We start from the raw sequence: 26,846 nt of genomic DNA on the forward strand, positions 1-26,846 counted from the left end.
AAATAAACCTAATGTAGGCCGTCCTGAAACCCTGAACCCCGTGGTTGTTATTATGTTAAAATAACACTTCTTATGCTACAGTAAAACACTGCTGTTCACTTTCAGAAGTTGTAGGGATGTTTTCTTGTCAAAAAAAGAATGTGAAACACGTATGTAGGATATTGGGTTTTAATAAATTTTAAGTTTATTTTACACACTTTAAGCATTATCGCATATAGAATATCACATTATTTAACGAGTTATCGCATTTTTCTTCAATATCGTGCAGCCCTACTAGTGCATAAACAAAAGGTCACATGTGTCTAATGTTTGGTGATGTAACAAAAAACAAAACAAAACAAAAAAGACTAAATAATATATATATTGTTTAAAATATCTGAATGAAAAAGCACATTCGTTTTCTCAAACCCTTGAATATATATGTTTATCTAAACAAAAATAGCATTTAATAGCATTGCCTTTCCACTTGGAGATCCTCAAAATAAAGGTGGAGTGTGGAATGTGAAGTGAGACGGAGCATGTTATGAGGACGCTGCCATCCGCACACGCTGAGGGGGGGTTAAAATCACATTTTTAGCTGCCTTGATGGTATTTTTCATCAGCATGGCTACAGTCATTGGTCCAACACCGCCTGGAACTGGAGTGATGAAGCTGGCCTTCTTTCGAACACCTGTGGAGACAAATTACAAGTCGTGTCAGAAAGCTCCTTACATGCAGATTTACAGTACAGTCAGACACGTAGGAGAACGCGAGAGAAGTCGAGTTAAACACCCCTCTTCATGTTGTCCCAATTAACTTATGCCTTGATTAAAATACATTCAGAAGAAGAATGGATATAACTAGATGAATGTTAACAATTCAATTCAATTGCAAGGCAGCAAAAGTTTTAGTTTAGCTTCTGCTGCAGAAGTATTGTCACGATTTTGCTTAGTAAAAGGTGGTTATATTGCTATATCGATATATTTAACATTTCATAATACAGTATGCAAGTATTTAAATGACATAATTCCAATCAATAGGATATTTTCAAACAAAACTTCTTTAAAGAGGACCTATTATGCCCTTTTACAAAGTCTTGATGTTGTTTTTTGGGCTCTACTAGAACAGGTTCATGCTTGAATGTTGATTATTTCCCTCATATTCTCCATTGTTGCGGCTCCTCTCTTCCCAGTCTGTCAGTAACGCTCTGTTTAGTTCCTGTCTCTATGAAGCCCCTCCTTCTGAAAAGCACACTGTGCTCTGATTGGTCGGCTGGAGCAGTGTGTTGGGATTGGTCAAGCGCTTCGAGTGTGTTTGGGAAATGTCCCGCTCCTTACCATAACCACCAGTTTAACACACTACTAACTAGCTCAACCAGGCCCCGCCCCTTTATTCTGCATATTAATTATTTAAATGAGGAATAGTGACGTGTTCGTTACCGGAAGAAACTCAAGAACACAAGGGAGGCGTTTCAGGGAGTAACACTGACACTGATGTAGAGAATAACTGGAGCTTTGCAGAGCAACATTACACACTAAAGAAAGATAAAATAATCACCCAAGACTGATATAAGATATTTACAGTTTAGAATCACTACTGTTGCCTTGCAAGTACAAAGATTAAATTAACTGAGAAAGTCTGAAAGGCGTTTAGCCTATTATTTTAGCAACTACAGAAAAATCACACAACTAGTTGCGTTTCCTTCTTACCTTCAAAGTCCACATCACCAACAAGTCTGTTTTTCCCAGTCAAGGGGTCCAATACTCTGTTGATCCCAACATCTATAACAGCTGCGCCCTCCTTTATCATATCAGCAGTGATGAGGTTAGGAATACCTGAAGGGATAATGGTGTTCGTCAGTCTGAGGTCTCTGTGAGCGCCACACACAAATACATGGCGGTAAACATGCATTAAAGGGATAGTTCACCACAAAATGAAAATGCTGTCAGTAATTACTCGCCCTCATGTTGTTCCAACCCCGTAAGACTTTCGTTCATCTTCGGAACACAAATGAAGATATTTTTTATTAAATCTGAGAGCTGGATCACTCCTCCATAGGCTTCTAAGGGATTGAAACTGGCCGGCCCAGAAAAGTTATTTAAGACATCGTTAAAATAGTCCGAGTGACTACAGTGAACAACATGAGGGAGAGTCATTACTGACAGAGTTTTCATTTTGGGGTGAACTAACCCTTTAAAATTAATTTCATTTGCAAATTGAAATTCGTACCTGCAGCAGCAACAATGATGTCCGCGATTTGTGTGTGCTGACGGAGCTGTTCTTTGGGAGTGTACCGGTGGGAGATGGTCACTGTGGCATCACCTGAAACAAAACAGGCAATTATATTAATTCCTAACCAAACCTCATCGGAAGTGGACGTGCTTTTGCTTTATTTTCTCACCTCCCGGCCGTTCGTGTTTTCCGTCTGTGTGCAACAGCATTGCGATGGGCATTCCTACGTTCTTGGAGCGACCAGCCACCAACACATTCTTACCCAGCGTCTCTATGCCTACGTGAAAAAAGATCCAGTGAACATAAGTATCAATAATTTGCATCCAATAACAACTGATATTTTATACCATGTTTGTTCTGCCTGAATATTTGATTCTGATTGCCGGTCAAACTGTTTAATGCACAGGGAGTTCCAGTCAGTTTAATCACCGTTCTATATTAAAGGTAGCCTGGATGCCAGCCTTAGCCCCGCCCACAACATTTGAGGATGGGAAGTTCGGTCTGGACTTGATCCGTTGTGAAGCAAGTACGCCTCGAATCAAAGCTGTTCGGACCAATTAAATTGTCCGGGTGGGCTTTATACGATGATGGACAGATGATAAACAGTAACGTCACCAAAGAGCGCTTGGGTTGAGCTCGTTTACAACAAAGATGGCCGCCGCTGGAGAACTGAGAGGTGTAGATTCAGCCATCGCGTCTGTTATAGAAGATGTAGACAGCGCATTCGTTTTAAAAGAGGAACACAGAACCGCGATCAAGGCATTTGTCGATCCAATTGAGTCCAGAGGCATTTTCTTTCCTGGTTCGGTTAAACACGCCCCATAATCACAGCCCAATGGAGCAGTATCAGACTCACACTCTGACTACAATCTGAGTATGACGACGTCAGGCTATATTAAAGGTGCAGTAAGCGATTTCTGAGAAGCGCTGTTGTAAGTGGATTGGACCGAGCACCAAAACTCACTTGTAGCCAATCAGCAGCAAGGGGCATGTCCACTCATGAGGGGGGAGTGGCCTGTGTTGCATAAGGCCGTGTGTCCACCGAAGCGTTGTTTCACGCGGCTGGTGTATTTTTTCAATTGTTTTCAATGGGAGCGCCGCGTTTTTAAAACGCCATGAGCGTAACGAGGCGCTGAGTAGTTTTTTCACACTGAAGCGCCGAGCGCTCGGTGTTTTTTACAGGTCGCCTAGAGTTGAAGAATGTTCAACTTTGGGTAAAACGCAGCGCTCATCACTGTCACTTTTTACCCAGCCGTCCAATCACAGTGGAGGAGGGGCGGGGCTAATACCACACCGACCAACTGTCACAACATTCTTTCTAGGGCTGGGTAAAAAAAAAAAATCGATTTCTCGATATTAATCGATTCTCATTTTTACGAACCGATATCGATTCTTAAATCTCAAGAATCGATTAGTCATCCTGTTTTCATTTGATGAATGAATGGAATATTGTAGCGCTCATCCCATCCAATAAATCGCAATAATCTTTGTGCTTTGTTACTTTTGATACAAAATAAAGTCTCAAATTTCGTCCATTTTCTTACGAAATTCAAAAACATAAATAGCGTTTTGGCGCTGTGGCGTGAGATCGCTCTGGCTCAGCTCAGCTCAAGAGAAGCACATGATCTCCTCTTCCGCCTTAATAATACCAGTTACAGCGCCAAATAAACATGAATGAATGTCTGAAAGTGTGTTAAAAGATTACAACTTATCGAAATCCGTATCATGTCACATGGAATCGCTCAATCAGTGTTTCAACCGTGGAAAGACGACAGTAAAACAACTTGTAAAAAATGTCATGTAACGTCACATTTACCTCAGAAAAACCATGTGACCATAAACTCGTTAGTCAGCTAGAAAAATTAACTCTAAAGAGGAGCATTTTGCTAAATATATGCACCATATTACATATTCATTATAATTTTTAATGTTCTTCGATATTTAATGCATGTTTGAATAAATCTGGCAAGTTTTTATGACAGCCACCATTTAAATGTTTATATTTCATATAACTTTATTATTATAAAAATAAATAAAAGTGTAGTTTAAGTGTTTGTATAGCTACAAATCAGTTCATTTTTACCTTCAATATTATAGTAGGCTAATGAAGCCTAATAGGCTACAACTGACTCCCATAGTTTACAGCATTAGTTAAGAGATTTGTTTTCCTTGAGAAAATTTGCCATGTATTGTACCTGATATCCAAAATAATCAATATTGAATCGAAATCGAATCGAATTGCAAGCTTGTGAATCCAAATCGAATCGAATTGTGAAATTTGTGTCAATACCCAGCCCTAATTCTTTCTGTACAACGACATCCACCAGCAGAGCTAACCGAACAAAATGGATGAAAATAAATTTTTTGTATGAAACAAAATATCTGCGAAATCAGTTACAAGTAAACAGTGCAGCGGGTATTCTGTATCATAGCAACGAAGCGTCTCAACTGAAAAAATGCTACGCTGCCAAAACGCTCTCAAGCTAGGCGTCTTCAACAGAGCGGCTAGCATTTTCAGCTGGCTAAAAACGCTTTGGTGGACACACAGCCTAAGGCTTGTTAGACTTCATGCGGCTCTGCGCAGACCGATCGGCGGCTGACTTAAAGCAGTGCATACCGGTTAGAAATGTTGTCCGACTTGATACAGCGCCGACGCCATGTGACTGTGACGTATGCCATCAAAGTACCGCGAGAGCGATTCGAGAGCAGGAGGACTCTTCTCAAGAGCGACTGCACGAACTGATGACGTCACAGCTGTTTCACGATTGGCCGAATCCACCACATGACAACTATCACGTGTGTTTCGTGTTTATTCTCACACCTTCAGTTCCCCTAATGCTCAAAAATCTCTTTTCATTTAGTCGTGATGTTATATTGTGTCATGTTTATCAAAATAAAACTGATTTAAAAAAAAAGTAGACCCCACTTTATTGATATAATAGGCTTATGTTGGACTTTATTCTTGTACAAACAGACGCTGTATTAAGCAGTACATAAAGTATTGAATGAAAATGTCTGAAAAGTCTGTGTATTTGACAAATATTGCATTTATTTCACTTCAGCTGTGGTAAAGTATGCAAACACAGAGAGTCAAAATATTTGTCAATGTTTTTGAGTTTGCTCGCTAAAGTTGTGTGCTTTTTCGGGGGATAATTTTTCCTCCCATCATGTCCCTTTATGTTATTACTAGGGGTAAAATACAGCTTGTTAAAGAAAGCTATTTCTTTTCTACAATGTCTAAAAGCTGCTGGGGTTTAAATGATGCCGTGCGAACAATAATGTGTTTCTCACCTGTCCGTTTTATAATCTCCCAAACTCCCCAGGGAGTGGCAGGCAACATAGTGGTCTGATCCAGGCACATGCGACCAACATTGACCACATGGAAACCATCAACATCTTTTCCTGGGCAGACGGCATTACACACCAGTCGCTCGTCAATGTGATCTGTGTAAGAGAGGGAACAATTAAAAGAAATTTAGTCTGGATGAAGCGTTTATGTAACTCTAGCTCAACCTGGACTAAAAAAATAAAATAAAAACTGGTTTGAAATTACCATTAAGTCACCATTCAGCCTAATGCAATTATTTCTAAGACCCAGTTTACACAACTGACGATGTAAACGGTCCAAAGACAGCAGTCGTCATGTTTAGATGTGAAACAGCTTCACAAACAGTCTTTTTAACCACACAGTATCATTATACAATAATTCAAATAATCATAGAAGTACTGGGATAAAAGTTCATAGATCGGGTCTAAACTAATGTTTACGGTAGTGATCAAAATAGAGTAAATCACCTTGACGCTTCAAATAATGATTGTATCGATTACATTGTTACACCAGTAGGTGGCGACAAGTGACCGTTAAAAAATAAGTCATTGAATCATTCACTCAAGAGATTTGTTCAAAAACACTGATTCATCCAGTAATGAAACAAGTCAAGTCTTTATGAGTGAATCATTCATTCAAGCGGATTTTTTAAAGAACATTTTAAAATCGACTGCAGCAATTAACATTTTGTCAGAATCTGTAGTAAATCACTACATTACATTAAATCACTTTTTTTTTTGTTCAGCCTTATTTCAATTAACAGAAATGTGTTTAATACTTATAGTTATAGCTGAACGATTATGGATCCTGGATTCTTCACCAATTCTGCATAGACAGCTAAACTTTATTTTGTTTAGTTGTCTATTCAGAATTGTGGAAGAATCGTGATCTCTTTTTAAAAAACTAAAAAAACCTTAATTCTCAATGTATCCATAATCGTTCAGCTATAACTATAAGTATTAAACACATTTCTGTTAATTAAAATAAGGCTGAACTTTTTTTTGTTGTAAAAAAATGATTAATGTTGCCTTGGCAATAAACTGAAATAAGTTTAAGTAAAGCACTGAAATTAATTACTGGAAATAGATCAAACTGAAACTAAACTAAAACTGAAATCAAACCTAAATAGCAATAAATATATTTTTTTAAAGCACATAACTAAAAAATTAAACTAAAATTAACATGAAAACTAAAAACCTAAAAATAAAGCAAATACAAAATATGAATGAAACTAAAATGAACGCTGGTTATGGGCAGTTATCTTCTGTTAACCCACCAGGAAGCGGAAGCTGTACCAACAGACCATCGACTCTGTGATCAGAGTTGAGTTTCTTGATAAGGTCAAGCAGCTCCTCCTCACTGATACACGAGGGCTTCAAGATGGTCTCGCTGCTAATGCCTACAGAGAATAAAACAGAACAGAGATTCAATGCAAAGATCAAGACAAAAGGCTGGATTACACATTCATGCCTTGACGGGTCGGCTCTAGTTGCCTAAACTCAGACAACGCCTGCAGATTTTGGACATTCCCAGTTGGCACATTTCACGTGTAGTGAAAGACAGACACAGATTTTTTCAGCTTTAGACTAGAATTTCATTCAGTTGGAGGAAATCAAACTTGGTGAAATTTCGAGCTGATTTTAGACACATTCAATTTCGAGTCTGAAATTAATTGCGTACTGTCTGAATAGGTACTAAATTTGAATTTACTAAAAAAAAAGTATGTTCTATAGACTCAGAGAGCCTAAGCCCCTCCCCGTCCGGTCGACCACCATGGGACCTTATATCGGAAAAATATTGTATGGTAGTCAATGGCGAGAGACAACAAATATTTTGATCTCGTTTGAATTGTGCCCTGAATTACACATATGATGTTTGTCAATTTAAAAGATGCATTTTAAAGTCAAGAAAGTCGCAGTTTGATGTAAAACTGTTGAGGTATAAGACTGTGAAAATACCTAATTACAAAGACTACAAACCCCAAAGGAGCACATTTTCTCTCAATGACTGAAGCTAACTTTACTGAAGCTGACTTTACTGAAGCTGACTTTACTGAAGCTGACTTTACTGAAGCTGACTTTACTGAAGCTGACTTTACTGAAGCTGACTTTACTGAAGCTGACTTTACTGAAGCTGACTTTACTGAAGCTGACTTTACTGAAGCTGACTTTACTGAAGCTGACTTTACTGAAGCTGACTTTACTGAAGCTGACTTTACTGAAGCTGACTTTACTGAAGCTGACTTTACTGAAGCTGACTTTACTGAAGCTGACTTTACTGAAGCTGACTTTACTGAAGCTGACTTTACTGAAGCTGACTTTACTGAAGCTGACTTTACTGAAGCTGACTTTACTGAAGCTGACTTTACTGAAGCTGACTTTACTGAAGCTGACTTTACTGAAGCTGACTTTACTGAAGCTGACTTTACTGAAGCTGACTTTACTGAAGCTGACTTTACTGAAGCTGACTTTACTGAAGCTGACTTTACTGAAGCTGACTTTACTGAAGCTGACTTTACTGAAGCTGACTTTACTGAAGCTGACTTTACTGAAGCTGACTTTACTGAAGCTGACTTTACTGAAGCTGACTTTACTGAAGCTGACTTTACTGAAGCTGACTTTACTGAAGCTGACTTTACTGAAGCTGACTTTACTGAAGCTGACTTTACTGAAGCTGACTTTACTGAAGCTGACTTTACTGAAGCTGACTTTACTGAAGCTGACTTTACTGAAGCTGACTTTACTGAAGCTGACTTTACTGAAGCTGACTTTACTGAAGCTGACTTTACTGAAGCTGACTTTACTGAAGCTGACTTTACTGAAGCTGACTTTACTGAAGCTGACTTTACTGAAGCTGACTTTACTGAAGCTGACTTTACTGAAGCTGACTTTACTGAAGCTGACTTTACTGAAGCTGACTTTACTGAAGCTGACTTTACTGAAGCTGACTTTACTGAAGCTGACTTTACTGAAGCTGACTTTACTGAAGCTGACTTTACTGAAGCTGACTTTACTGAAGCTGACTTTACTGAAGCTGACTTTACTGAAGCTGACTTTACTGAAGCTGACTTTACTGAAGCTGACTTTACTGAAGCTGACTTTACTGAAGCTGACTTTACTGAAGCTGACTTTACTGAAGCTGACTTTACTGAAGCTGACTTTACTGAAGCTGACTTTACTGAAGCTGACTTTACTGAAGCTGACTTTACTGAAGCTGACTTTACTGAAGCTGACTTTACTGAAGCTGACTTTACTGAAGCTGACTTTACTGAAGCTAACTTTACTGATGCTAACTTTACTGAAGCTAACTTTACTGAAGCTGACTTTACTGAAGCTGACTTTACTGCAGCTGACTTTACTGCAGCTGACTTTACTGCAGCTGACTTTACTGAAGCTGACTTTACTGAAGCTGACTTTACTGAAGCTAACTTTACTGAAGCTGACTTTACTGAAGCTGACTTTACTGAAGCTGACTTTACTGAAGCTGACTTTACTGAAGCTGACTTTACTGAAGCTGACTTTACTGAAGCTGACTTTACTGCAGCTGACTTTACTGCAGCTGACTTTACTGAAGCTAACTTTACTGAAGCTAACTTTACTGAAGCTGACTTTACTGAAGCTGACTTTACTGAAGCTGACTTTACTGAAGCTGACTTTACTGAAGCTGACTTTACTGAAGCTGACTTTACTGAAGCTGACTTTACTGAAGCTAACTTTACTGAAGCTAACTTTACTAAAGCTGACTTTACTGAAGCTGACTTTACTGAAGCTGACTTTACTGAAGCTGACTTTACTGAAGCTGACTTTACTGAAGCTGACTTTACTGAAGCTGACTTTACTGAAGCTGACTTTACTGAAGCTGACTTTACTGAAGCTGACTTTACTGAAGCTGACTTTACTGAAGCTGACTTTACTGAAGCTGACTTTACTGAAGCTGACTTTACTGAAGCTGACTTTACTGAAGCTGACTTTACTGAAGCTGACTTTACTGAAGCTAACTTTACTGAAGCTAACTTTACTGAAGCTGACTTTACTGAAGCTGACTTTACTGAAGCTGACTTTACTGAAGCTGACTTTACTGAAGCTAACTTTACTGAAGCTAACTTTACTAAAGCTGACTTTACTGAAGCTAACTTTACTGAAGCTGACTTTACTGAAGCTGACTTTACTGAAGCTGACTTTACTGAAGCTGACTTTACTGAAGCTAACTTTACTGAAGCTGACTTTACTGAAGCTAACTTTACTGAAGCTAACTTTACTGAAGCTAACTTTACTGAAGCTAACGTCTGTCATTGTTTCTATAGTCTTACGTTATAATCGTAACGTTACGCCGTCATCGAGTGTTTTGTACCAGACTGCACACACACGAGCAGCGGATCTCGCTCGTTGTTTCGCTTCCCGGGAGATGTAGTTCATTGAGCGATTTCCACATAAAACTAAATGTTACTCTTCTGTTTTATCACAAACTGTGACTTTCTTGACTTTCATAATTATCTTTTAAATTGACAAACATCATATGTGTGATTCAGGGCACAGTTCAGACGGAATAAAAAGATAAGTTGTCTCTCGCCATTGACTACCATACATATTTTTTCCGAAATAAGGTCCCATGAGCCGGAAGCGGAGGGGAGGGGCTTAGTATGAATGTAATCCAGATGTAGGCTACTACATCATGTTTAATACCAGCGTCAGTTGCGTCGCTTCACTCAAACTCATAAATCCTCTCCTGTGGCCTCATGGGATAGTAAAGTGTCCATCATATGCGCATTTCAGAATCTCGCCGGAAGTTTCGCCTTTCACATACTATAAACTATTTGATTTCGGACACAGTCAGCGATATTGTTTTCATTTGCTGCACTTCTCCTAGCATCATGTTTCTGCACGAGCTTGTGTTCAGAATGACTTAAAAGTCTGGTAGTGTGTCTTTAGTTCATGATGCACAAAGTTGCAGGTGTATGATGCCTGGTGTTTTAAAATCAGTAAAGAGTTTAAAAGTTATGTAGGGTATTCCATTCCACTGAAGAAAATGTCACGCATTTATGAGAAAATGTGGATGTACTAATGTCAATAGGGACCAATGTAAGGCCCCTCACCAGCGTGAGGACTGTAAGGAGTCATATGTACACTCAAAATAGATTTGCAAACTGTATTCAGCCAACGGCGGAAAGTGACACTCATCGCTTACATAGACATGCTACAGCAATACCAAAACTCACAGCTGCTTTTCAGATACTATCCGTTCTGATAAACCATTAAAAAAAATTTAAAAAATAAAAATTCACCCAAATAGTTCACCCAAAAATGAAATAGTTCAAAAGGATAGTTCACCCAAAAATGAAAACTCTGTCATCATTTACTCACGTTGGAAACACATCTGCACTTCCTTTACCATATTTGATCTGCTCTGTCTCTTTGGAAGATTTGGATTCATATGGATTACTTTTAAAACCAATTTTATGATATTTTGGTTAGTGTGGACTTTCAGTGGAGGGACAGAAGACTCTCAGGATTCATTAAAAATATCTTTATTTGTTTCAAAGATTCGATTGACATGAGGGCAAGTTTTTGGGTGAACTAACCCTTCTAGCCTTTATATCAAACGGTCCAGGGGCCAGTTGCACCAACAGGGCTTACGCCTGGTTTTAAAGGGGTCATATAATGCCATTTTTGTACAAGCTAATATGATTCTTTAGGGTCTAAATTAAAAGTTTGTAATATACTTTAATTAAAAATTCTCATTAGTATTGTAAGAAAACACTTATTTTACCTGGTCAAAAACAGCTCTGTTTTCAGCACGCCGTTTCAGTGCATATGACTTTAAATGATAATGAGCTTTGCTCACTCCGCCCCTCTGTTCTGCGCATACACCGTTTGTAACACAATAACACAATAACCATAACGCGTTGTTCAGTATAAACGTGGGATTATGAATTATATTGAGAACGTCATACATAGAAAACATGCCGTAATGTACCCTGACTGAGTGTAAACCTTAGGCGCATTCATTGTGAAGCGTGCAGCTAGCGATTTGCAAAGATTAATATATTAATATAAAGTTTAATAAAACGTTTCACTCACTTCCGTTCTTCTGGAGGTTCAGCAGGAACACGAATATCTGGTACCGATCCTTTTTAGCAAAGCTTCTTAGCAAATCCAGCTTTATACTGACCCTCGTTTATAAAGCAGTCTGGTGTGTGAAATGATTCGCGCAAACATGAGAGCATTGACGTTGCTCGTGTGGAATATTCCCTTCGAAAACAAACTCAGCCACTGCGTCTTCAGCGGTTCGGATTTAGGAACATTAAAATGACTCTGTTCGTTATTACACCCAAGAACAGAACACCACAATCGCTTAGACGCCATTCTGCTCATAGACAGTGCTCCAGCATATCAACAATGACCGCGCCGATCCGCGCAGACTATGATTGACAGCTAGCTCACGAGCGAGGGCGGGTCTGAGTTGAAACGCTCCCGTCAATCAACAATCGTGGGAGGGGCGTCCGTTTTATTGACGTCACAAAAACGAACGGCTCGATTTGAGGCAGGGGAAAACATATAAGGAGATTAAAACAAAACCACTGGATGGATTTTTATCATTATATGATGGTTGTGTACAGGCACTGCCAACACACATTTCAGTACAATCAACTTGTAAAAGTGCATGTACCATTATATGACCCCTTTAAGGTAAGTAGGTCTTAACTCAGCATTCTAAGTCCGACCCAACTTTACGACTGTTGCACCATCCAGGCTTAAGTCCTCTTCTCGCTAAGACTGGGCGTAAATCTTACGCCTAGTCAGTAGCAGGCGTAAAGTCAAAATCTAGGCATATAATAGCGTTAATAGGCCTATCCGTTTTCCGACAGATAATGTTAAAGTGAAGTGATTTTGCACTAAAAGCAAGTGATTGTTCATTGAATCGTTAAAATGATTCGTTAAAAAAAATCTTCGCTGTCTGTTGCATGGAGACTGCTACGGTTTCATTTTGAAATTCTCGTCAGCGAAATAAAGGGGAAACAAACATAATATTCACAATATTGTGTCTAAAAAGTAACTCACAATGTTAACTTATTGTTAATTTAACTGTTGTATAAAATAAATATCACATTTGCAATTGTGCACATGAAAACGGCACTTTTAATAACATAATATGATATAAATATAAGACAAAAAACTTATTTGGGGACATACCTATAACTGCAGTGACACATCACGCAGTGAAAACAAGCACGAGAAACAAATGTGCCTCGTCCATAGTTAAAACAATGATTACAATATCATCATAGACGAATACGATACATAGCACTCCTCAGCACATAAAGAATGAACTTACAATTGAACTGACATTTATTACCAACGTTCTACCTCTCCTCTCGCGTGCAGGAGACAGACGTAATGCTGCCGCGAATGAAGCGAATTGTCACGTGCTGACTGTACAGCTCTATTAACTTTCGTATTTCAATGTCGGTGAAATTTCCTTTCCTTTTTCTTTGATCCTCCATTGATACGGCTACAAGTTAACAAAACAGCGGAAGATTGTTTACAGCATAACCCAGCAACGCACGCTGCGAGGCAACCGCTAGAGTTCCATGGCCATTCACATGAACACGCAACGCTAAGACCAGGCGTAGTTAAGCCTAGGCTTAAGTTTGGTTGGTGCAACCGACGTTAGGTCAACTCTAAAGACTGGTCTTAACTAAGACCTACTTAGCAGTTAGGACCAGGCTTAGTAAAGCCCTGTTGGTGCAACCGGCTCCAGACTTTTAACTGGTGGTGTATATGCCTTATTTAAAGGAGCTGTATGTAAGAAATTTATTTGAATTAATCATAAAATGGCCCTGATATGTCACTAGACATTGAGAAATCATGTTCATTTCAAATACTTATATCACTGACAACAGTAGTCCGGCCAGGATATTGTCATTTAAAAAGTGAAGTTGCAGCCCTCAACTGATGTTGATGTTGTCATGTTGTGTTTTGGTCTGATGCTCCACCCTCCACCTATCGACCATTCACAAAGTCAGTAGTGTTGCGCCATCCGGGTTGCCAGCTCTGCTCTAGTTACCACAGCTGCAGCTACACACGTGTCGGATAAAAAAATGCAGCCAATCTGGCAACCTCGAGTCAGGGGGGAGGGGGAGGGGATACACCGCTCTACAGTAATTTGAAAGTGATTGCAGTACCGGTTTTGGCCACAATCGTACATACAGCTCCTTTAAAGTCCCCCCTGAGGTGAAAATCAAGCTTTTAATGTTGTTTATACGTCTATGTGGTGTTTTTAATATGCTTTAAGACAAACCATGTGTAAATTCATAAGTCGACAGCATTGCTGAGTATTTTCTGCTTAAAACTGCAGTGAACCAAAGACAGTCTCAAAAACACGGTTTGAAATCGCTGGTGTTTCTGACGTCACAAACGACCTTGTTACCAATCAGATCAACGTGTGATCGTCAACCAGTGGATCTCTGAGCTGAGTGAGTGAGTGGAGGCGGGGCTCATTTGCATATTCATAGAACCACGTATACTAAATGAGGCAAGGGTGTTGAGTTACATTCAAACTATTTTAAGGCATGACAATTTATTTTTCAAGGAAAAAACATTTAAATATGTAATTTTGGTGATCAAATATGAGTTTTAAGGGATAAAAATACTGACTACAGGGGGACATAAATTTTTTCCCACACAGATCCACGAAAACGATTAAAAACGCTGTATTCTCCTGCCAGTCCAGTAGATAGTGATGTCACTTTGTAAAGAAACACTACGCGCCTATAGACTGAACACGCATCGCATGCACATGACGTCACGGTTTCCACAAATTGGTGTTTTTGTAGTTTACACGAAGACGATAACGGTCTCGAATTCAAAAACTTGCACTTTGAAACACATTTTCAAAAGTTTGTGTTTTCAGGCCCCCAAAACGCTGTTGTCGTGTAAAAGTTTTCACTCTTAAGGGCCGTACACACCGGGACGAATATCAGCACGCGTTATTCGCCAGCGTTTTTCAACGCGTTTTTTGTGTTCACACTCAAGCGATTTTCACTGACGATGAGCCGAGTGAACATGCAAATTCATTCCCTGACATTAGATGGCGCTTACTGTAAAACAGAAATAGTCCTATGTTGTAGTCGCTGTCGCGTTTGTCATATAGTTCTTTATGTTCCGACACCAGCGAGACCAGCAGCTCTACATTCATCTTGCCTTGCATCTTCCTCGTCTTATTTCTTCCCGGCAGTGTAGACGCTACTTGGCGTATATCTTCTTCGCCATTACGTGTGTGTGCTCGGCAAAACCGTTTTGTGTTTGAGCGCCCCCAAGTTGTGTTTTATTGTAACTTCAGAAGCTCCAGACACGTGAGCAAAAGCGCCAATCTCATTGGTCGGATAGTTTTTGACGCGGCGTCAAACCAAAAAAACGAACCCAAAGCGTTTTTTTTTTTTTTTTTAAATGCCGCTTTTACGCGTGGCGTTTTTCGTGTCGGTGTGCACACTCACATTGGCGCCCTTTGCTTAATCACGAGGCGTTAAACGTCGGCGAATATCGCGCGCGAAATTCGTCCCGGGGTGTGAACAGGCCTTTCAGTTGAAAACGGTGTCGTGTAAACACCCCCTTGATATCTGATTGCACCTGACGACAACCTTGTCTGGTCGAAACGTTACAGTTCATTAAAGTCTGATGGGAGCAGATAACTGGTATCTTACCCACTTCTGCTGCTGCACGGGTCTTATTGAGAACATACGAGTGACTGGCTGGATTATCTCCCACCAACACTACGCTCAGGTGAGGTCTTCGGTTCCCAGCGGACACCCACTCCTCCACATCGGCACGCGCCTCGTTGCGGATCTGACGCGCCAGTTTTCTGCCCGAGATGATCACAGCATCTTGTCTGGAGAATAAAAGGAGGGCAAAATTTCAACTACAATTTTGCTTCTGATCTGAACGCTTTTTCCCCCAGGTGAAATGTATCGGTAACACTTTACAATAAGATTCATTAGGTAATGTATTAACTAACATGAACAAACCATGAGCAATACATCTGTTACTGTATTTGTTAATCTTTGCTAATGTTAGTTAATAAAAAAATACAGCTGTTCATTGTTTGTTCATGTTAGTTCACAGTGCATTAACTAATGTTAACAAGATTTAAATGTTGAAATGCCCTAGAATGTGAAATAAAATTTATGTTAGCATAGTTAAATAACAAGAGTTCAGTACATGGACATGACATACAGTGAGTCTCAAACACCATTGTTTTCTCCTTCTTAGTTAAATCTCGTTTTTGAAAAACACCCCTGAAAAACAGGCGAATCTCCACATATATCCGACTGTGACGCAACAGTCGGGATCATTAATATGTACGCCTCCAAATATTTGCATATGCCAGCCTATGTTCAATGTCAGGCGGAACTGCGCAGCCGAAGCATGGCAGTTGCTCAGTGTTTGGATGTACACATGAACACAAAAGTATTTTTTAGTTCCTTTATCTGAGCCTCTGAAGAAACAATGGGTTAATTTTATTTTCTCTGGAAATTTCCGAACATTTCACCGACTGTTTCCTCAACTTGGGCCAATACAGAGCTGGCCTCGGATCGAGCTACCAAGCAACACTTTCTGATGTGTAATTGTTCAAGTTCAGACAGGTAATCTTTCTCTCAAAATCGTTCAATACTGTTTATGCATCAGTTAGTCAAGCCAGTGACTAAAATATCAACTTCACATCGTTTCTTTTAGTAGGATGAAAATAATCGTATTTAAATTGTGAACAAATTATATACAGAAAGCGATCAAAGAACAATCTTTCCACACAGCGCGAGTTTATCTGGACACTTGCCAAACTCGTTATGAAATCAATGACGCACGTTACTGCACAACGAAGCTCTTACTGTATTTACATCATCGTGTTTGCATTGGTGAAAGCATTAGAGAGAGTGCAGAAACTGCTTTGCAATGATAAGATCTTCATTCTCGCGATCAACACACTGTCATCTGCTCAATGCTCATCACGGCAACATTTTATGTGATGGGAATAGATCTAAATACTTTAAAAACATCTCTCGATTCGTTAATCTCGATAGCTGTTATAGTAAAAACGTATAATAGCAGTAGTAAAAGTAATCGAGAGAGTTTCACATGTAATGCGTAGCTATTTCATATGCAAGCATGTCAGCCAATCACAGCAGTGGCCGCGGTTACACTGAATCCCACAGCAGACACGCCCCTTCAAACAGAGTGTTCAAATCAGAGGCTAAAAGCAGGCTAGGAAAAATGCCATTTATTTCTAAATTATGATTATTTTTGATCAAAAAAACATACTAACATTATAAGGGCAACCCAGGAAACATTATAAAATAATAAATAAAAACATTCTAGGGCACCTTTAACAAAGATTAATGAATGCTGTATACGTGCAGTTCTTGTTAAGTAATGTAGTTAACTAATGAACCTTACTGTAAAGTGTTACCAATTTATCTGTTCATACAATATCCTCAAACACTCCATGAAACCAGCGATTGACACTGGCAGTCGAACACTCACAGCTGTGATCTAAAGATAAGCTCTGCGCTGGTGTGATAGACTCGTCTAAATGAAGACTTATGGACAATAACTGAAGATAACAGGCCACATTGAAGAATGTCAGAGCATTCTTGCATCACTTGTAAAGAGCGACTTCTAAATTGTTAAATGTAGGAGCATTGATCCAATAGCAACAAAAAATATATATATTAAATAATTTGTATACATAAGGCCTAATATAGCAGTCCATGGAAATGTGTTCTACACAGTTTTACATGATGCTTTGAAAAGGCATATTTTCAATCAGAAGTCAAAATGAAGAGCAAGGCACGGCAAGTTTATTTATAACATTTCATACACTATGGCAATTCAAAGTGCTTTACATAGAGAGGAATTATAATAATCACATTATAGCAATTCATTCATAGAGCTTTGCATAGAAAATATACACAAAATAAAAGCAGGGGGAATTAAAGCAGTTATAAAAGGAATTAAAGGAGATAAATTATACAGTTATAAAATGAATTAGAGTAAAATGAATTAAAATAGTAAAAAGATGATACATAGAATAAACTTCTCATCTGGCAAAACACCGGTGTATCATATTTTGACTCTGAAATTTCCCAATGAAAGCGATAGACATGGAGTCATGGACAATGCGTGAACTGATAAAATGCATACTTTGAAATCTATGTCAATTTTGATAAAGGCATTTGCCGTTAAGCTGACAACCAATGGAAGATTTAAGAATCCACAAATTGTTTTCTCAAACAAAATTAGCTTTTCCCACAAATGTATTTCTTGTGATCTCGACATAAAAGTTGATTACTCGCGATTGAGTTGTTTTCGCTAGCTTTTTCTTAGTCTGGACTGGTAACAAAAGACATCATTAAGCACAATATAAATACTGCTTTTTTTTAACTACTTTATTTTACACAGAAAACACTTTGAAAGTTGGCATGATAGTCTTTTCTTCCCCATTGTAATGCATACACGAGTAAAACGTAGAAAACAATTAAGAAACAAAGTAGGCGGGACTTGGATCACTGTGGTTTGATATTGGTGGATCTCATGTGAGTGACATGTTGTCCCGCCCACGCGCCAGTAAACACGTCATCAGAGATGAGATGTCCTTGCAAGAGTGTTTATTTTATTTTATTTTATTTCGAGGGCACATGAACTAAAAAAAAAAAGTGCACGGATAAATACTGATAATGGTCGATTTTGATTTCATAGTGACTTTAATTTACGCATTTATCACGTGTGTGTAATTTTGTCAGCACAGCTAAATTAATTCCACTAAATCACTGACGACGCGGAGCATAAATGAAAACGGGTACGTGCTCAATTTGAGCCATCATGCATAACGATCACTACAAATCACCAACACATGAGCATAGAAATTAGAAACTTGACGCCGGCTGCATGCAAGCAGTTTGTGACATTACATCAGCCGCGCGCGCTGATCGGGGGCGCGCAGATGAAGTGAACAATTAAACCGGCTTTTGTTACGTAACATAACCAAACCATCGAGAGCAAGTCTCATGTGACATGCTTTTACAAATAAACCACGTGAAATAGTGAGAGAATTACAACAGAGGTAATAAAGATGTACAGTTCCGCTGTTATATATGACAACCAGTTTATCGAGAGCGGATCAACACAGTGACACTCGTATCCCTTATTCTTATTCTATAACTTATTCTATACACGAATGAGAGAGGACAGCTCTTGGACACTTACCTTGAAGATGACAAATGAAAACTACATGCCTGATGATGAAAATGCCGGCATAGTTTCCGCAACGCCCGGAGTGTAGCCATGGTGCTTAATATAAACAAATAAGAGTAAAATATTGAAAACAGCTAAGGCGTACGTATGTGACCCAAAACAGATCAGGTGGAAATAAGGCAGAAATGTGTTCAGACTATCATTTAGAGTACGTTTTTAACCCCAATGCCCCTATGCGTGGCTACTGGCTATATAGCGTCACTACATGATCCCCGATGAGAAACTAACTACCGCCCCTTGATTCGAAATGCGCATGCGCAGTTTAAATATAAGGTTTTGGCAGACGGCGAATTTTAACTTACAGTTGTACTAATAATTATGTAATTGTAGTTAAAAGTACCAAACAAAATCGTAACAATATCCGATTCCTATAGATAAGGAGTCAGCTTAGTCAGCACGTAACTTAAGCGTTTTATTTCTATGGTTTCATATCACTTAAAGGGAACCAATCGTAGACATTTCCTGAATCTGTCTACTACGCCTACTTATATCTTTCGTCTGTGAAACATCGACCTTCGAAGAGTAGGCCTACTTATAAATAGTGTTTAAAGGCCTTTGAGGATTAACTTTATCGCAGTAGACATTCGTATCGCCTTATAAAAGTTTTAAGAGGACAGAAAAGAAGCGGATATGAGTTTCTTATTGTAAGTATTTAGCCGTTGCGACTGTTTATACTTTCTTTTTCATAATCGCATATTGCTGATAATATGTAATGTGGAAGTTCACCCAGCAAAAAAATAAACCAATAAACATTTCCGATAACATTAAACTTTTAAAACTAACAACATTTCCGGTCGACATATTTGTTCCTGTGTTCGGAATATGGCGTAAACATATGCTCTGTTCAATACACAAGCATGAAAAGTTCCTTTAATTTGGATATGGAAGACTCGTGAATTTTTGCTTTATAGCAATCTATGATCCATCTTTTCTTTGAATGTGTATATTCGAGATGATTTGGGCTGGATATGTCTCTAACTTCATTTCTAGGCTGTAACATTAATACAAATTGATCTGTCTACGTCATATTCTTTTTTAAAACATTGTTTCGAAAAGTAAAACAAATTCTCATATAACTTTTTATTTTACTTGGAAAATATCACATTCATGTGACGAAATGGGCTAAGCATAACTGTGAACATTATATAAAATAAATTTAAAAATATGGCACTGCTTTAGATAATATTAAAAAGTCTCTTTTTTTTACTCCTGGCATACATTATTTTCCCTAATACATGTACAAATGTTTTATATTTTCTGTATAAAAAGCATGAAAGTTTCGACTCAGCGTTTTTTGAATTGCAAATCTTCTTCTTTTCAGTTCTAACCCTCGTGTTCAGTTGATATCTTGTGTAATCAATTTTAACCACATCTCTGCATTTTTCTCACTTGATGCAACATGTGACTTATTTTGTTATTATTGTAGTGGAAACCGTTCATCAAAGACATTCAAGCCCAAGAAAAATATCCCAGAAGGCTCTCACCAGTATGAACTTCTGAAACACGCAGAAGCCACTTTAGGAAGTGGTAATCTTCGAGCTGCTGTGATGTTACCGGAGGGAGAAGACCTTAATGAGTGGATTGCAGTCAATAGTGAGTGTGTATGGAAGTATTGTTGAGAAAATAATTGATTTAATCATGATTATAACATGTAATCCTTACCCATTTATTTCAGCTGTGGACTTTTTCAACCAGATCAACATGCTCTATGGCACGATCACTGAATTTTGCACAGAAACCAGTTGTTCTGTTATGTCTGCAGGACCCAGGTAAAATTATTCAGCGTCTCTTCGATGCTTTAGTATTTTCCTTGAATGAAATAACAAATGAATAGTAGGGTGAAAAACTGGTAGCATACATGATTATGCTGCCTTGTTCATTAAAACATAAATATTTATATATATGTATTTTTAAAGTAAGTTAGTCAAGTTAGATTTTAACCAATTATTGTAGTAAAAGATTTGTTTTAAGGTTGTTATGAGGTTGGTAAGTTTCAAAAGGCGAAAAAGATAAATTATCTTCGATTAGAAGCACACCTTTAAGTTGCTTGGCACAAATACTGTTTTTATACAGTATATATATATATAATACTATATATATATATATATATATATATATAAAGAATAGTGTGTATATATACTGCATAAAAACAGTATTTAACTTATAAAACTTATATGTATATATATATACAATATAAAACATAGTATATTTTATATATATATATATCTATATATACTGTATAAAAACAGTATTTGTGCCAAGCAACAAAAAGGTGTGCTTCTAATCGAAGATAATTATATATATATATATTATATAATAGAACTGTCAAGTCAATTAATAGGGATTAATCACATTTAACATAAATGTTTGTGTTTATATAATAGATGTGTGTACATACCGGTATATGTGTTTTAAATACAGGGTTACCACGGGGCTGTGTATTATCCCCTCTGCTTTTCTCTGTCTATATTAACGAGCTTCGGTGTAATGCGGATGATCTCACCCTGATCAAATACGCAGATGATTTGGTTTTAATCTCTTGCCAAACAGATAAGAATTGTTCTACCTATTTTGAGTGTATTGGAAAGTACAATGGTTTGACAACAGTCATCTACGGTTGAACATAGAGAAGACACAGGAACTATGCTGTGGGAATCAAAACAGGAAAGGCATAGCTGGCCCCCCATATGAACACGTTATTATAAAAGGTATAAAGATAAAGCAAGTCTCAAATTTTAAATATCTAGGTACAATCATTGATGACATGCTTTTGTTTCAGGAGAATGTGGTGGACCATACACATAAGAAAACTAGACAGCGTTTAAGTCTACTTAGGAAGCTTAGAAATGTTGGCATTGATTGGAGTTTAAAGATCTATGATCGAAAGTGTTTTAACTTATAATATTGTATCATGGTATGGAAATTTAACAATGAGACAGAAGAACAAATTAACACGAGTAATTAAAGAGGCGAATAAAATTATCGGCCAGAAACAGAGTACATTGCAAGAGCTGTTTTCAGATTTCATGGAGAAAAGGGCGCTAGCATATTCAGATCAGACTCTCCTCCTCTACTCATGCTCTGAGGTCCTTCCTTCGGGGCGTAGGCTATGTATACCGTTTGCCAAAAAGAACATTTACAAAAGATCATTTTGTTCCATTGGCGGTGACTGTTTTAAATCAAATTCTCAATTGAGGCGGGTACTATAGGTGTGTGAACATGTACATGTTGTATTAATTTTTTTTATTTATGTATGAGTGCTCAATCATTTGTTTTATGTCTTGATACCAGTGTCAAAGATGAATTTCTGTCCAGTAAATCTGAACAGACAATAAAGTCAAACAAACAATATATATATATATATATATATATACACTCACACACACACACACACATAAAGTATATATATATATATATATATATATATATATATATATATACACACACACACACACACACACACACACACACACACACACACACACAAACATTTATGTTAGATGAGATTAATTGTTCTGAATATATATACAGGTCGAACTCGAAAAATTAGAAAAAACTCGAAAAATTAGAATATGGTGCAAAAGTTTATTTATTTCAGTAATTCAACTTAAAAGGTGAAACTAATATATTATATAGACTCATTACATGCAAAGTGAGATATTTCAAGCCTTTATTTGTTATTATTTTGATGATTATGGCTCACAGATATGAAAACCTTTTCACAATATTCTAATTTTGACTTTGGGGTTTTCATAAGCTGTGAGCCATAATCACACAAATTGTAACAAATGAAGGCTTGAAATATCTCACTTTGAATGTAATGAGTCTATATAATTTATTAGTTTCACCTTTTAAGTTGAATTACTGAAATTAATTAACTTTTGCACCATATTCTAATTTTTCGAGTTTCACCTGTATATATATATATATATATATATATATATACAATAAATAGAGTATTAATGGTATACAAAAAAATATTGTGTATAAAATATCTATGTCTTGCCTGATAAATCAATAGGTATGAATATCACTGGGCAGACGGGACCAACATCAAAAAACCCATCAAGTGTTCTGCGCCCAAGTACATTGACTACTTGATGACCTGGGTTCAGGATCAGCTGGACGACGAAACCCTCTTCCCATCCAAGATCGGTTTGTTTGATCCAATCCATTTGTTCTGAATTTGCAGTGCAACATTTTTCATACAGGCCCGGCCACATAAAGAACTTCTCAAATCAACTTTACTCCTTCCAGGCGTTCCGTTTCCCAAGAACTTCATGTCCGTGGCTAAGACTATTCTGAAGCGTCTGTTCAGGGTTTATGCTCATATTTACCACCAGCACTTTGACTCGGTCATGCAGCTTCAGGAGGAAGCTCACCTCAACACCTCCTTCAAGCATTTTATCTTCTTTGTACAGGTCAGTGCATTAACACACATCCAGTAGTTCCTATAGTTAGTTTTATTTAGAGTTTGAAAAGGCAGGATGTTATGGAAGCTTGTTTCCGCCACAGAATGAAAAATAAAAAGGCAATTGCAGAAATCTCACAATTCTGACTTTTTTTCTCACAATTGCGAGTTTACATCTTGCAATTCTGACTTAATTTCTCACAATTGCGAGATATAAAGTCAGAATTGCGTGATATAAAGTCGCAACTGCGTGTTATAAAGTCAGAATTGCGAGATATAAAGTCAGAATTGATTGATATAAAGTCGCAATTGTAGGTTATAAAGTCAGAATTGCGTGATATAAAGTCGCAATTGCGTGTTATAAAGTCAGAATTGCGTGATATAAAGTCACAATTGCGTGTTATAAAGTCAGAATTGCGAGATATAAAGTCACAATTGCGAGATATAAAGTCAGAATTGCGAGATATAAAGTCAGAATTGCGTGATATAAAGTCGCAATTGCGTGTTATAAAGTCACAATTGCGTGTTATAAAGTCAGAATTGCGAGATATAAAGTCACAATTGCGAGATATAAAGTCACAATTGCGTGATATAAAGTCACAATTGGGTGATATAAAGTCGCAATTGCGTGTTATAAAGTCAGAATTGCGAGATATAAAGTCAGAATTGCGTGATATAAAGTCGCAACTGCGTGTTATAAAGTCAGAATTGCGAGATATAAAGTCAGAATTGATTGATATAAAGTCGCAATTGTAGGTTATAAAGTCAGAATTGCGTGATATAAAGTCGCAATTGCGTGTTATAAAGTCAGAATTGCGAGCTATAAAGTCGCAATTGCGAGATATAAAGTCAGAATTGCAAGATATAAAGTCGCAATTGCGTGTTATAAAGTCACAATTTCGAGCTATAAAGTCAGAATTGCGTGATATAAAGTCGCAATTGTAGGTTATAAAGTCAGAATTGCGTGATATAAAGTCGCAATTGCAGGTTATAAAGTCAGAATTGCGAGATATCAAGTCAGAATTTATTGATATAAAGTCAGAATTGCGAGATATCAAGTCAGAATTGCGTGATATAAAGTCGCAATTGTAGGTTATAAAGTCAGTATTGCGTGATATAAAGTCGCAATTGCAGGTTATAAAGTCAGAATTGCGAGATATCAAGTCAGAATTTATTGATATAAAGTCAGAATTGCGAGATATAAAGTCAGAATTGCGTGATATAAAGTCGCAATTGTAGGTTATAAAGTCAGAATTGCGAGATATAAAGTCAGAATTGCGTGATATAAAGTCAGAATTGCGTGATATAAAGTCAGAATTGCGTGATATAAAGTCAGAATTGCGTGATATAAAGTCAGAATTGCGTGATATAAAGTCAGAATTGCGAGATATAAAGTCAGAATTGCGAGATATAAAGTCAGAATTGCGAGATATAAAGTCAGAATTGCAAGATATAAAGTTAGAATTGCGAGATATAAAGTCAGAATTGCGAGATATAAAGTCAGAACTGCGTGATATAAAGTCGCAATTGCAGGTTATAAAGTCAGAATTGCGTGTTGTAAAGTCAGAATTGCGTGTTGTAAAGTCAGAATTGCGAGATATAAAGTCAGAATTGCGTGATATAAAGTCGCAATTGCGAGATATAAAGTCAGAATTGCGAGATATAAAGTCAGAATTGCGTGATATAAAGTCAGAATTGCGAGATATAAAGTCAGAATTGCGTGATATAAAGTCGCAATTGCAGGTTATAAAGTCAGAATTGCGTGTTATAAAGTCAGAATTGCGAGATATAAAGTCAGAATTGCGAGATATAAAGTCAGAATTGCGAGATATAAAGTCAGAATTGCGAGATATAAAGTCAGAATTGCGAGATATAAAGTCAGAATTGCGTGATATAAAGTCGCAATTGCGTGTTATAAAGTCAGAATTGATTGATATAAAGTCAGTATTGCGTGATATAAAGTCGCAATTGCGAGATATAAAGTCAAAATTGATTGATATAAAGTCAGAATTGATTGATATAAAGTCATAAATGCATGATATAAAGTCGCAATTGCGTGTTGTAAAGTCAGAATTGTGAGATATAAACTATTCTGAGGGGGAGAAAAGTCAGTCTTTTTTTTCCTTAGAATTGGCCTGATAACTGGCAATTGTGAGTTTATATCTCACAATTCTGAGAAAAGATGTCATCTCGAGATTTAAACTCACAATTATGTGTTATAAAGTCAGAATTGTGAGATAAAAAGTCTCAATTCTGTCTTTTTTTCTCATAATTGCGACTTTAGATCTCGCAATTGCGACTTTATTTCTCACAATTCTGACTTCATATCTCGCAATTGTGAGATGAAAAAGTCGCTATTTATTTATTTTTATTCAGTGGCTGAAACAAGCTTCCATAGGATATTGAAGAACAAAACCCTGAAATGTTTCAAACACAACACATACTCAAGAGAACCTTATGTACCTAATTAAAAAGAACAACAAACAGAAACGGGGGTAGTAAAACAGATACACAGAGGGGCAGGTCGCGATATGTACCTTAATTGTTTGGGCAAGACTCTTCTTGAACTGATTACTGTTTTTGATTATTCTTTTTAGGAGTTCAATCTCATCGACCGCAGAGAGCTGGCACCCCTTCAGGACCTTATTGAGAAACTAGGCAGCAAGGACAGATAGAAACTGGTATTAATACCATATTCGGCAGCCGTAATGCATTTTCCAGAGAGCCTTTCTTTTTTCCTGTTCACTTTTTGGAAACTGAAATTGCTGTTAGTGCACAGTGATAGTCTTTGCAATATCTCCGCTGTGCTTCCCCAAGTCTTTTTGAAAACTCTTGATTCATGTGTGAATTTTCTCTGGTTTTCTGTTGTCAGTATTACACTGTAGCCCTTTATATTTTACATGTATTGGTGATGGACTGGGATATGAAACCATATCAGAGTTTAGTTTTTATGGGAGTACAACTAAAACCTGCTTTTTTAGACAGTGCTTTTTATAATGTTTCGGTGGAAAAAAGAGAGAGGTTTATTTTATTTTTACTTTTTTAATTGTTTTGTACAAGTTTGAAGACAAATGTTTTTTTTATGTTTTCATTTCTTATGTGATTGCATATTCAACAGTGAAGATTATTACAAGACCTATCCTAAGAGTTGGTAAATCTCAGAGATTTATATCCAGCAGTATTTCATGCTAAATTTTATTTTTCCTTTGTGATTTTATTTGTTGTCACAATAATGATTTTCTACCATGTTCATAATCAGATTTTCTTGAAGAGCATTTCAACTTGTTAATATTTAGAATCTAGCCAATGAAGTTGGTAAAGATTCCCAAATGCTTTTTAAATGATGAAATGGTTATTCATTAATACTTGCTGAACTTTTTAGCTTAATGTATTTTGCGTTGTTGGTATTTTAAGACATCTTACAAAAAAGTGCACTGTAACAAGTATTGTATTAAAGGATTTTTTTCTTTTCTTTTAACGTTGTTGTAAGGTTGGTAAGTTTCAAACTTTTTTATTTTTGCGATTTGCCAATAAAAATTACTTTTATTTTGACATTTAACGTTCCTTAAAAAGGAAGAACTTTTATTTTGAA

The 26,846-nt window shown here is 37.2% G+C and overlaps 2 protein-coding genes across 2 annotated transcripts; one reads left to right on the forward strand and one right to left on the reverse strand.

Annotated features, from left to right (window-relative positions):
- Positions 1 to 367: 367 nt before the first annotated feature.
- Positions 368 to 19,016, reverse strand: mthfd2 (methylenetetrahydrofolate dehydrogenase (NADP+ dependent) 2, methenyltetrahydrofolate cyclohydrolase). Its single transcript, XM_056232839.1, has 8 exons — positions 18,796 to 19,016; positions 15,240 to 15,424; positions 6,816 to 6,938; positions 5,503 to 5,655; positions 2,381 to 2,488; positions 2,209 to 2,301; positions 1,689 to 1,814; positions 368 to 670 (listed from the first exon to the last, which is right to left on the reverse strand). Exons 1-8 carry the CDS (start codon positions 18,873 to 18,875, stop codon positions 522 to 524), a joined length of 1,017 nt encoding a protein of 338 aa, XP_056088814.1. The 5' UTR covers positions 18,876 to 19,016; the 3' UTR covers positions 368 to 521.
- Positions 19,017 to 19,121: 105 nt separating this feature from the next.
- Positions 19,122 to 26,728, forward strand: mob1a (MOB kinase activator 1A). The gene is made up of 6 exons (XM_056232845.1): positions 19,122 to 19,487; positions 20,270 to 20,436; positions 20,519 to 20,612; positions 22,865 to 22,998; positions 23,101 to 23,264; positions 25,852 to 26,728. Exons 1-6 carry the CDS (start codon positions 19,474 to 19,476, stop codon positions 25,927 to 25,929), a joined length of 651 nt encoding a protein of 216 aa, XP_056088820.1. The 5' UTR covers positions 19,122 to 19,473; the 3' UTR covers positions 25,930 to 26,728.
- Positions 26,729 to 26,846: the final 118 nt, after the last annotated feature.

This window comes from Rhinichthys klamathensis, unplaced genomic scaffold (assembly GCF_029890125.1).
Source record: "Rhinichthys klamathensis goyatoka isolate OS25496 unplaced genomic scaffold, OSU_Roscu_1.1 h1tg000356l_1, whole genome shotgun sequence".
NCBI classification, from domain to species: domain Eukaryota; kingdom Metazoa; phylum Chordata; class Actinopteri; order Cypriniformes; family Leuciscidae; genus Rhinichthys; species Rhinichthys klamathensis.

Coding starts and splice junctions, on each gene's coding strand:
- mthfd2 (XM_056232839.1), bottom strand. CDS start 18,875: ATGGCTACACTCCGGGCGTTGCGGAAACTATGCCGGCATTTTCATCAT. Junction 6,939..15,239: donor CCGTGCAGCAGCAGAAGTGG/GTAAGATACCAG, acceptor TATTCTCTGTAG/GCATTAGCAGCGAGACCATC. Junction 2,302..2,380: donor AAAACACGAACGGCCGGGAG/GTGAGAAAATAA, acceptor GTTTTGTTTCAG/GTGATGCCACAGTGACCATC.
- mob1a (XM_056232845.1), top strand. Junction 20,613..22,864: donor GTTATGTCTGCAGGACCCAG/GTAAAATTATTC, acceptor ATAAATCAATAG/GTATGAATATCACTGGGCAG. Junction 22,999..23,100: donor CCTCTTCCCATCCAAGATCG/GTTTGTTTGATC, acceptor TACTCCTTCCAG/GCGTTCCGTTTCCCAAGAAC.